The sequence below is a fragment of the Theropithecus gelada genome, chromosome 13 (assembly GCF_003255815.1).
Source record: "Theropithecus gelada isolate Dixy chromosome 13, Tgel_1.0, whole genome shotgun sequence".
Classification (NCBI taxonomy): Eukaryota; Metazoa; Chordata; class Mammalia; order Primates; family Cercopithecidae; genus Theropithecus; species Theropithecus gelada.
Window position 1 is genome coordinate 52,295,794 of NC_037681.1, and position 13,233 is coordinate 52,309,026.

The 13,233-nt window shown below is 37.1% G+C and overlaps 1 protein-coding gene across 4 annotated transcripts in view; it reads right to left on the reverse strand.

Annotated features, from left to right (window-relative positions):
• Positions 1-13,233, reverse strand: part of MEMO1 (mediator of cell motility 1) — a 145,344-nt gene that overhangs the window by 24,608 nt on the left and 107,503 nt on the right. For 3 of the 4 annotated variants that reach the window (XM_025354545.1, XM_025354547.1, XM_025354546.1), the window contains one exon: positions 1,002-1,144. The exons of the other annotated variant lie outside the window; for it this stretch is intronic. In XM_025354545.1, the coding sequence (XP_025210330.1) occupies positions 1,002-1,144 (143 nt within the window). The remainder of the gene's footprint in view (positions 1-1,001; positions 1,145-13,233) is intronic. 4 annotated transcript variants of the gene reach the window in all.

Consider the following 13,233-nt stretch of genomic DNA (forward strand, 5'->3'; position numbering starts at 1 on the left):
TCGGAGATAGAAGCAAGAGAAAGACACCAGCCCAACCAGGCCAGATAAATGTTGAATTAATTCTGGCAATCAATGGGTAAGACATATAAAATGCCATGGCTCCCTATGTTTCACTGAGGATGTTCTCCTGGCTATTCTAGCATTGTATCTTAAAAATTATGGTCTTACATTTTAGGTTTCCTTATAATCAAAGAAATAACTGACAAATGAACAGATATTGGCATCTTAAACCAATAAATTAATAGGTCAAAGAGATGTCCTAAAAGGAACAAAACTTAGAAATATTCTGGGACAGTAATGGATAAAGGAAAGCAAACTGCATCCAAAGACCGTAAAAGCAACGTTTACTAAAAGAGGAATCCACAAACAGCTCACTTGTCTTATGGTGTATTCACTGTGAAGCATTCTTACTCTTACAATAATCAAAACATCACTCAAGAGTCCTTACCCTCATAAAGTATTACCAATGAAGACCACAGTGCTAATAGCCAGTATGTTATACTCTCTGGAGGGTAGCTTTAAACTGATGGCAATTGTGGGCAAAAACTAAGCACCAAAAGGGGAAAAAAGAAAAGAAAAGACTAATTACAAAAAAGGAAATGTGGAAAAGGACTGGCACAGCACACAGTGCTCTTCTATATCCTAAAGAACACTGGATTTATCCACCAAAACTAACTTCAAAGAATCTACCATACACACCTACTTGGAAATGAGGTTAAAAGATCTTAACTCCCACTACATAAGTATCTAAGCAAGGATGCCTTCACAGTGTGAATCCAATTATACCAGTCGCCTTTGGAAATGTACCCATAATCCACTATTGTAATCTGATCCTTTTTAAAGGATCAAAAGATTTTTTGTTCACTTTTAAACATTGCTGCCAGAAGTAAAACTTTCCAAGGAAAGTGATAAAAAATTGAAAATCAGAGCTTAGAATGAAAAGATACCTTTAACCAGAAGTATATAACATCTACCATGATATGTTAAAATCTAGAACTTACCCCAGTGGCAGAAATCAGAAGAAACCACAAAGAGATTACTAGGATCCGCTAGATATTTACTGAAGAGTTTTCCGAATTCCTGTTCTTTTGACTCACTCAGAGCTCCAACCAGTACAGGAATAATGGTAAACTCATCCTTATGGCTTAAAGAAAACAGAAAAAAAAAAAAAAAAGGTCATTTAAGATGCTTAAGAATGAAAGTAGTTCTCCAAATGTGTTGGCATTAGAAAGTGGAATATGTATTAATAGTGGTAAGGACAACATACATAATATTATTGTTGAATTCTTAAAATCCATAAATTAAATGTTTAAAGGGTACGAGGGTACGATTAAAAATATGAGTCATACAGAATACTAAAAATATCCATTTAAACTACAGAAATGTATTACTTCTTTAGGTAAACAAAGCTATTTTACTACCAGGTATAATAACATCTCGAAAAATAAAAACAAGCCCATCAGAACAGCACCAACTCAATTCTTTTCACGTACTCATCAAGGCTACAGTCATCTGCCAAATCTTCCTGTGATTATAAAAGAACATTAAACTCTTCCTCGCCTATTTTAATCTATCCTATTATAAAAACCATCATTTCTGGCACTTGCTCTATAAACCTGCCAAGTGAGACCTACAAAACTTAATCTTGGCTCCCGTAAGATTTATCAACTGCATTTTTACACTTATCCTAATGATCAGATACAAGACAGTCGGAAGATACGACTCAAATTTCATTGGCATCTAGGGTAGACAAAGAATTAAAGGAAGTAAGTATTAATTTCTAGCAGCAGAAAAAGACACCACAGCCACCCACAATGTTTATGGCATATCCACAAGTCCCTTTTTCACTCTACAGATTGACAGATTTATGGAAAAGAAACAAAGTAGATTAATAAAGAATATGATGAGCTATAGAAACAGATGTTCATTCAAAACCATTTTTTAAAAATGTTATTGTCATGAAATTTTACTTATATATATTCAATATTATTTATATTCTAAATGATCCCAGATTTGGTATTTTAGAAGCATGAACCATGTTTGTCTGATTTGTTGTTAACAGGACCTTTTTTAAAAAATCACCATTATAATAAATGCTTTTTAATATGATAATCTGGCACTTAACTGATGCAGGACAAACAAAATTCATCAAAGTTTTAAAAAATACTAAGTTTAAATAATCCCCAAATAAATGTTAGCCCAGCTGCATAAAGCTAAAGCACCTCCCCCGTAAGGCCCCCTTACCCTGTCAATTGCGAAATAAACAGATCATACAGATCTCCAGTCCCTCTGCAATGCAGGGGCTTCTTGGGCAGAATCTGCATCTATGGAGTAAGAGAAAAAAAGGAAGCTGGCAGAGGAAGCTGCCACAGGATCTCTTTCTCTAACTGTTACCAGTTTGCTAAATAACTGCCTGACTGAATCCGGCTCTTCAATTAGTTAAGACTAATTGTCAATTGAAAGAAAAGAATTAATTATTCTAACCTCAACTACTACCTACATAAAAAAATACATTAAGATCATCAAAGTGTGAGTAATTATGATATGATTGGAAAGTAGTTATACGGAGTATAAAGAACAAGGTGAAACCAGAAGAAATGGGTTCAAGTGCTATCCCCACCACATACAAATGTTCAGAGCATAGATAAGTTCCCGAATTGTAAATATATTTCCGTATCTGTAAAATACGGAATCATAATTGCAATACTTACTTCATAAAATTGTTATGAAGTGAAGAACACTATAGGAAAGGTACTTCGTCACAATAGTTGGCTCACTCTGAATAAACAACACGTCTACTCTCCACAAGAGCCATTAATCCCTTCAATTAACCTCAGTTTGAGCTTGCAAATCTATCTATAAGGAGGTATAAAACTCTATTCTCTGTTGAAACCTAGGACTTGAATTGGGGCTCATTCATCCACCCCTCTGTCATCTGTCTTTTTAAAAAATTACTTGTTCTCTATCTCTACAGACAAATAAGCATGAATTAGAAAAAAGAGCATTTAGCTTTGAAAAGTAATACTACTAGGATTTAAAATCCAAGTTCTGAAGTTGAACTTCCAGTGAAAGAATACAAAATCTCACCCCCAAAAAGCAATTATAAAACTGGATAAAAGCGTCAAAAGCAACCATCTTTGTGCTATGGAAATCAACCAAAGGCAAAACAACAACAAAAAAAAATGAGAAGAGCATGTTAATGAAAAACTACAGAACTTCCTGGTAACTACGGTGGAAATCTGGCATCTTACCAGGAGCTACCTCCATCCCCTACCCTAGCTCCACTGAAGTATAAGTTCCATCAAGGAACCCGCACATTCATTGCAAAAAGGGGATGACTTTGACTTGGAGCAGAGAGTGGAAAACCCACACTCAGCAGGAAACAGAAAAGCCTGCAGATTGCTTAGTCCGAGATTGCTGTTGTTGAGGTGAGCCAGAAACCTGAGGACTAGCTAGAAACTTAATAGAAAGACACTGGAAATGGCAAAGCCATAGAGAGACTTGATAAATTTTCCACACATCCTAAAGAGAGAGCCTATGCCCTCCACACAACACTGGCTGACTAGGAGCCTGCACACATGTACACAGGAGTCCCATAAAGTCCTAAGCTCCACACAAAATGCAGTCTAACTGAGAGACCGGCAGCATATGCATGGGGGAAGCTGGAAACCTGAGAGACCTAGCTCTCCACACACGCCTGGCTAACAGAAAATTGGGGTACATGCACAGGGTCTTAGGTCTAAGACAACATAATAAAAAGTAAAAAAAACAAACATGAAAACAGACTATACTTAGTTGATTTTTTCTTTTAATCAGAAACAGGGTCTCACTATGTTGCCCTGGTTAGCTTCAATCTCTGAGCCCAAGTGATCCTCCCTTCACAGCCTCCATACAATCTCCCAGCAGAAGGTGAAAGCCTTTCTGGCTCAAGGTGTTTAGGTATAGCCTTCAACCAATAATTAGCTAAGCACTAAATTCAGGAATTGCAGGTGGGAACCCTACAAAGCCAAGCTTAAAATTACAAATTAAAAAGTTTTAAAAGCTGGGGAGACACATAGGTAACCACACATACTGGGAGACACAGATTCTGCAGTTGAAGTCCATGAAAGTTACTAAATAAATAAATAAATACAACCTGCAAGGGAAAAAAAATGAATAAAAACCGAATCCAAAGTTACTATAACATACTACACAAAATGTCCAGTTCCAAAAAAAATTATAAGTCATGGAAAGAAACAGCCAACTATGACCCGTATTCGGGGGGGAAAATAAGTAGCCAGCAGAAGTTGTATCCGAGTAAGAGCAGATATTGGATTTAGCAGACAAAACCTTCAAAAGAGTTATAAATATTATTCAAAAAATTACAGGAAGCCATGCTCAAAGTTATGATGATATAACTAAAATAGGGAATATCAACAAAGAAATAAATGCAAACTATTAAAAAGAACCAAGTGGAAATTTTAGAGTTGAATAGTAACTGAAATGAGAAATTCAAATGAGTTCACTAGATGGTCTGAAGAGCAGATTTGATATTAAATAGGAAACAGTCTGTGAAATTACAAAAAAAACCAATCAGAACAGAGAAAAAGAACAGAGCATTGGAGATTTGTAAACAACATCAAGCATATCAGCACGTACATAATCGGAGCTCCAGAAAGGGAACAGCAAAAATATTAGAAGAAGTAACGGCTGAAAACGTTCCAAATTTCATGAAAAAATATTAACCTACAGATCTAAGGAATTCAACAAATCCAAAGTATGATAAGCACAAAGAGGTCCTCATCCAGATACATCATAATCAAACAGCTGAAAACAAGACACAAGAAGAAAATCTTGAAAGCAGCCAGAAGCAAGTAACTTCTAATATATAGGAGAGTTTTTTAAGAAATGGTACTAGGACAACTGCATATCCATACACCAAAATAAAAATAATAATAATGAACTTGTCTCTTTGCCTCACATCATACGGAAAAATTAATTAAAATTGGATCCTAGAACTATAAGAGCTAAAACTGTAACACTTCTAGAACAGGGATCAGCAAACATTTTTTGAAAGGGGCCATTAAGTATTTCAAGCTTTCTGGGCGACACAGTATAGAAACTGCGCAAAAGTTCAGGTAGAGAGAAAGCAGGCATAGACAATATGTAAATACAGAAGTATGGCTATGTTTAAATAAAACTTTATTTACAAAAGTAGGCTGTGGGCCAGATGGGGTTCACAGGCTGTAATTTGCTGACTCTTGTTCAAGAAGAAAACAAAGGAGAAAATTTCTATGACCTTGGAGGAGGCAAAGTTTTCTTAAATTTGATACCAGAAACAGAATCTATACAAGAAAAAAAGTTGATAACTGAATTTAACAAAATGAAAAACTTCTGCTCTTCATTAAGAAAATGAAAAGTCAAGTCATACAATGGGAGAAAATATTTGCAAATCATATATCTCATAAAGAATTTGTCTCCATAAATTCTCTTATAACTCAATAAAACAATGAATTACCAAAATAAAAATTGGGTAAAAATGTATGAATATGCAGATGACATGATAGTATATTTAGAAAACCCCATTGTCTCAGCCCAAAATCTCCTTAAGCTGATAAGCAACTTCAGCAAAGTCTCAGGATACAAAATCAATGTGCAAAAAACACAAGCATTCTTATACACCAATAACAGACAAACAGAGAGCCAAATCATGAGTGAACTCCCATTCACGATGACTACAAAGAGAATAAAATACCTAGGAATCCAACTTACAAGGGATGTAAAGGACCTCTTCAAGAAGAACTACAAACCACTGCTCAGTGAAATAAAAGAGAACACAAACAAATGGAAGAACATACCATGCTCATGGATAGGAAGAATCAATATCGTGAAAATAGCCATACTGCCCAAGGTAATTTATAGATTCAATGCAATCCCCATTAAGCTACCAATGACTTTCTTCACAGAATTGGAAAAAACTGCTTTAAAGTACATATGGAACCAAAAAAGACCCCGCATTGCCAAGACAATCCTAAGCCAAAAGAACAAAGCTGGAGGCATCACGCTACCTGACTTCAAACTACACTACAAGGCTACAGTAACCAAAACGGCATGGTACTGGTACCAAAACAGAGATATAGACCAATGGAACAGAACAGAGCCCTCAGAAATAATACCATACATCTACAGCCATCTGATCTTTGACAAACCTGACAAAAACAAGAAATGGGGAAAGGATTCCCTATTTAATAAATGGTGCTGGGAAAATTGGCTAGCCATAAATAGAAAGCTGAAACTGGATCCCTTCCTTACTCCTTATACGAAAATTCATTCAAGATGGATTAGAGACTTAAATGTTAGACCTAAAACCATAAAAACCCTAGAAGAAAACCTAAGGAATACCACTCAGGACATAGGCATGGGCAAGGACTTCATGTCTAAAACACCAAAAGCAACAGCAACAAAAGCCAAAATTGACAAATGGGATCTAATTAAACTAAAGAGCTTCTGCACAGCAAAAGAAACTACCATCAGAGTGAACAGGCAACCTACAGAATGGGAGAAAATTTTTGCAATCTACTCATCTGACAAAGGGCTCATATCCAGAACCTATAAAGAACTCAATCAAATTTACAAGAAAAAAAAAACCCCATCAAAAAGTGGGCAAAGGATATGAATAGACACTTCACAAAAGAAGACATTCATACAGCCAACAGACACATGAAAAAATGCTCATCATCACTCGCCATCAGAGAAAGGCAAATCAAAACCACAATGAGATACCATCTCACACCAGTTAGAATGGCAATCTTTAAAAAATCAGGAAACAACAGGTGCTGGAGAGGATGTGGAGAAATAGGAACACTTTTACACTGTTGGTGGGACTAACTAGTTCAACCATTGTGGAAAACAGTGTGGCGATTCCTCAAGGACCTAGAACTAGAAATACCATGACCCAGCCATCCCATTACTGGGGATATACCCAAAGGATTATAAGTCATGCTGCTATAAAGACACATGTACACGTATGTTTATTGCGGCACTATTCACAATAGCAAAGACTTGGAATCAACCCAGATGTCCATCAGTGACAGACTGGATTAAGAAAATGTGGCACATATACACCATGGAATACTATGCAGCCATAAAAAAGGATGAGTTCGTGTCCTTTGTAGGGACATGGATGTAGTTGGAAACCATCATTCTCAGCAAACTATCGCAAGAACAGAAAACCAAATACCGCATGTTCTCACTCATAGGTGGGAATTGAACAATGAGATCACTTGGACACAGGAAGGGGAGCATCACACACAGGGTCCTATTGTGGGGAGGTGGTAGCCGTGAGGGATAGCATTAGGAGATATACCTAATGTAAATGATGAGTTAATGGGTGTAGCACACCAACATGGCACATGTATACATATGCAACAAACCTGCACATTGTGCACATGTACCCCAGAACTTAAAGTATAATAAAAAAAAAAAAGTGGAAAAAAAAAAAATGCTTTCTTCCTCCTCCTGACCTCCTCCTTCCTAATTACTGCCTTCTTTACTTTCCTCTAAGTTCCCTTGCTCTGGGTCCCTCTGCTCACCAGTCTCAGGAGAAAATTTAAGAAGATATTAAAAGAACAATAAAGGATTAAAAAAAAGTATGAATAGATATTTCACAAAAGAAGATACACAAATGGATAATAAGCACATAAAAAGTTGCTCAATGGTTTGTAGTTCTCCTTGAAGAGGTCCTTCACATCCCTTCTAAGTTGGACTCCTAAGTATTTTATTCTCTTTGTAGCGACTGTGAATGGGAGTTCACTCATGATTTGGCTCGCTGTCTACTATTGGTAGATGCTTGTGATTTTTGCACACTGATTTTGTATCCTGAGACTTTGCTGAAGTTGCTTATCAGCCTAAGGAGATTTGGGGCTGAGATGATGGGGTTTTCTAAATATACATTCATGTCATCTGCAGAGACAATTTGACTTCTTCTCTTCCTATTTGAATATATTTTATTTCTTTCTCTTGCCTGACTGCACGGGACAGAACTTCGAATACTATGTTGAACAGGAGTGGTGAGAGGGGGCATACCTGTCTTGTGCCAGTTTTCAAAGGGAATGCTTCCAGCTTTTGCCCATTCAGTATGATACTGGCTGTGGGTCTGTCATAAATAGCTCTTAATATTGTGAGATACATTCCATCAATACTTAGTTTATTGAGAGATTTTAGAATGAAGGGGTGTTGAATTTTATCGAAGGCCTTTTCTGCATCTATTGAGACGATCATATGGTTTTGGTCATTCTTTCTGTTTATATGATGGATTACATTTATCAGTCTGCATATGTTGAACCAGGCTTACATCCCAGGGATGAAGCCCACTTGATCTTGATGGATGAGCTTTTTGATGTGCCACTGGATTTGGTTTGCCAGTATTTTATTGCAGATTTTTGCATCGAAGTTCAGCAGGGATATTGGCCGAAATTTTTCTTTTTTTGTTGTGTCTCTGCCAGGTTTTGGTATCAGGATGATGCTGGCCTCATAAAATGAGTTAGGGAGGAGCACCTCTTTTTGCATTGTTTGGAAAAGTTTCAGAAGGAAAGGTACCAGCTCCTCTTTGTACCTCTAGTAGAACTCAGCTGTGAATCCATCTGGTACTGGGCTTTTTGGTTGGTAGGCTATTAATTACTCCCTCAATTTCAGAACTTGTTATTGGTCTTTTCAGGGATTTGACTTGTTCCTGGTTTAGTCTTGGGGCGGTGTATGTGTCCAGGAATTTATCCATTTCTTCTAAATTTTCTAGTTTATTTGCATAGAGGTGTTTATAGTATTCTCTGTGGTAGTTTGTATTTCTGTGGGATCAGTGAGTGATATCCCCTTTATCCCTTTTTATTGTGTCTCTTTGATTCTTCTCTCTTTTCTTCTTTATTAGTCTGGCTAGCGGTCTATTTTGTTAATCATTTGAAAAAAACAGCTCCTGGATTCACTATTTTTTTGAGGGGGTTTTCGTGTCTCTATCTCCTCCAGTTCTGCTCTGATCTTAGTTATTTCTTGTCTTCTGCTAGCTTTTGAATTTGTTTGCTCTTCTAGTTCGTTTCTCTAGTTCGTTTAATTGTGAGGTTAGGGTGTCAATTTTAGATCTTTCCCTCTTTCTCCTGTGGGCTTTTAGTGCTATAAATTTCTCTCTAAACACTACTTTAGCTGTGTCCCAGAGATTCTAGTACGTTGTGACTTTGTTCTCATTGGTTTCAAAGAACTTCTTTATTTCTGCCTTAATTTCGTTATTTACCCAGCAGTCATTCAGGAGCGGGTTGTTCAGTTTCCATGTAGTTGTGTGGTTTTGAGTTTCTTAATCCTGAGTTCTAATTTGATTGCACTGTGATCTGACAGACTGTTTGTTATGATTTATGTTGTTTTGCATTTGCTGGGGAGTGTTTTACTTCCAATTATGTGGTCAATTCTAGAATAAGTGCAATAGGTGCTGAGAAGAATGTATATTCTGTTGATTTGGGGTAGATAGTTCCCCAGATGTCTATTAGGTCTGCTTGGTCCAGAGTTGAGTTCAAGTCCTGAATATCCTTGCTAATTTTCTGTCTCATTGATCTAATATTGATAGTGGGGTGATAAGTCTCGGCTATTATTGCGTGAGAGTCTAAGTCTCTTCGTAGGTCTCTAAGAACTTGCTTTATGAATCTGGGTGCTCCTGTATTGGGTGCATATATATTTAGGAAAGTTAGCTCTTCGTGTTGCATTGATCCCTTTGCCATTATGTAATGGCCTTCTTTGTCTTTTTTGATCTTTGTTGGTTTAAAGTCTGTTTTATTAGAGACAAGGGAATAAGAGAAGACACAAATAAATGGAAAAACATCCCATGCTCAAGGATAGGAAGAATCAATACTGTGAAAATAGCCTATCGCCCAAAGTAATTTATAGATTCAATGCTATTCCCATCAAGCTATCACTGACTTTCTTCACAGAATTAGAAAAAAAAAAAAATTAAATTTCATGTGGAACCAAAAAAAAGCCCATATAGCTAAGACAATCCTACGTAAAAAGAACAAAACTAGAAACATCATGCTAGCTGACTTCAAACTATACAACAAGGCTACAGTAACCAAAACAGCATGGTACTGGTACCAAAACAGAGATACAGACCAATGGAACAGAACAGAGGCCTCAGAAATAATGCCACACATCTACAACCATCTGTTCTTTCACAAACCTGACAAAAACAAGCAATGGGGAAAGGATTCCCTATTTAATAAATGGTGTTGGGAAAACCAGCTAGCTATATGCAGAAAACTGAAACTGGACCCCTTCCTTACACCTCATACAAAAATTAACTCAAATGGATTAAAAACTTAAATGTAAGACCTAAAACTATAAAAACCCTAGAAGAAAACCTAGGCTATACCATTCAGGATGTAGGCATGGGCAAAGACTTCATGACTAAAATGCCAAAAGCAATGGCAACAAAAGCCAAAATTGACAAATGGGATCTTTAATTAAACTAAAGAGCTTCTGCATGACAAAAGAAACTATCATCAGAGTGAACAGGCAACCTGCAGAACGGGAGAAAATTTTGCAATCTATCCATCTGACAAAGGGCTAATACCCAGAATCTACAAAGAACTTAAACAAATTTACAAGAAAAAAACAAACAACCACATCAAAAAGTGGGCTAAGGATATGAACAGACACTTCTTAAAAAGAAGCCATTTATGTGGACAAGAAATATATGAAAAAAAAACTCATCATCATTGGTCATTAGAGAAGTGCAAATCAAAACCACAATGAGATACCATCTCACACCAGTTAGAATGGTGATCATTAAAAAGTCAACAAACAACAGATGCTGGAGAGGATGTGGAGAAACAGGAACGCTTTTACACTGTTGGTGGGAATATAAATTAGTTCAACCACTGTGGAAGACAGTGTGGCGATTCCTCACGGATCTTGAACTAGAAGTACCATCTGACCCAGCAATCCCATTACTGGGTATATACCCAAAGGATTATAAATCATTCTATCATAAAGACACATGTACACGTATGTTTACTGCAGCACTGCTCACAACAGCAAAGACTTGGAACCAACCCAAATGTCCATCAATGATAGACTGGATTAAGAAAATGTGGCACATATGCACCATGGAATACTATGCAGAAATAAAAAAGGATGAGTTCATGTCCTTTGCAGGGACATGGATGAAGCTGGAAATTATCATTCTCAGCAAACTAACACATGAATAGAAAACTAAACACTGCATGTTCTCACTCATTAAGTGGGACTTTAACAATGATAACACATGGATGCAGGGAAGGAAACATCACACACTGGGGCCTGTCGGGGAGTGGGGGGCTAGGGGAAGAATAGCATTAGAAGAGATATCTAACGGAGATGACGGGCTGATGGGTGCAGGAAACCACCATGCCACGTGTACTTGTATATTTAAAGTATAATAATAAAAAAAAGTTGCTCAACAACATTAGCCATTAAGGAGATGCAAATTAACAGCACAATGAGATTACACTAAATGTCTATCAGAATGGCTATAATCAAAAATACTGACGATAACAGATACTGGCCAGGATGTAAAGAAACTGGAAGCCTCATGCACTATTCCTAAAATATAAAATGGTACAGTCACTTTGGAAAACACTTTGGTAGTTTCTGAAAGAATTAAAACAAAGGCTTATCATATGACCCAACAATTTCCTTTGACATAAAGATGTGTATAAGAATTTTTATAACATTATTCATAATAGCCAAAAACTGGAAATGGTTCAATAGTTTATCAACCGGTAAATGGATAAAATGTGGTATATTCATATAACAGAATAATTATTATTTGGCAATAAAGAAGAATGAGCTGGGCACGGTGGCTCACGCCTGTAACCTTAACACTCTGGGAAGCCGAGACGGGCAGATCACTTTGAGCTCAGGAGTTCAAGACCAACCTAACCAACGTGGCGAAACCCTGTCTCTACTAAAAATACAAAAATTAGCTGGGTGTGGTGGCGCACACTCATCATCCCTACTCAGGACGCTGAGGCAGGAGAATCACTTGAACCTGGGAGGCAGAAGTTGCAGTGAGCCAGGATCGCACCACTGCACTCCAGCCTGAGTGACAGAGTGAGACGCTGTCTCAAAAAAAAAAAAAAAAAAAAAAGGAGAATTAACTACTGAGACATGCGACAACAGGGATGAAATCTCAAAAACAGTATGCTAAGTGAAAAAGAACAGACTATGTTTTGTACAATTCCATTTATATGAAATTTCCAGAAAATGCAAATCTAGAAACAGAAAGCAAATCAGTGGTTGTCTGAGACTGAGAGTAGGAACAAGGACTGACCTCAAATGTACACCAGGTTGGGTGATGAAAATGTTCTGGCTGAGTGCAGTGGCTCACGCCTGTAATCCCAACACTTTGGGAGGCTGAGGTGGGCAGACTGCCTGAGGTCAGGACTTCAGGACCAGTTTGGCCAACATGGTGAAACCCCATCTCTACTAAAAATACAAAAACATTAGCCATGCGTGGGGGTGTGTACATGTAATCCCAGCTACTCAGGAGGCTGAGGCATGAGAATCGCTTGAACCCGGGAGGTGGAGGTTGCACTGAACCAAGATCATGCCACTGCACTCCAGCCTAGCCAACACAGCAAGACTGTCTCAAAAAAAAAAGTTAAATCATTGAGTTGAACTCTTATATGAGTGAATTTTAGTGTGTAAATCATACCTCAATAAAGCTGTTGCAGAAAAAATAAAAAGAAAATCCACCCCTGCCACTCACAAGTTGCTACCTACAGCATATTACTATCCTAAGTCTCAATTTTGTCATCTGAAAAAAAACAGAAAAAACAGAGTTAATAATACCTCACCAGGTTCTTGTTAATTCTTTAGTAATATAGAGGAACCTTTTAGCCCTTCTTTTTTTGTCTTATAGCTTAAACCATGCTGCAGGAAATTTACCAATCCAAGATAAAATAACTGAAATCCAAGAACCCTTTTTTTTTTTTTAAAGACACAGGATCTTGCTCTGTCACCCAGGCTGGAGTGCATTGGTACCATCACAGCTCACTGCAGCCTCAAACTCCTGGAGCCACTCACTTTAAAACAAAAACAGAAACACTGTATTACCAATGCTCTTACTAAAACAGACTATGAAAATTCTAAATTCTAATTCTAACATAAAAAGATGAATTCTAATAAAAATAATACAAGCAATAAGAAAACATTATCATTTAAAGTGGTTTATTAATT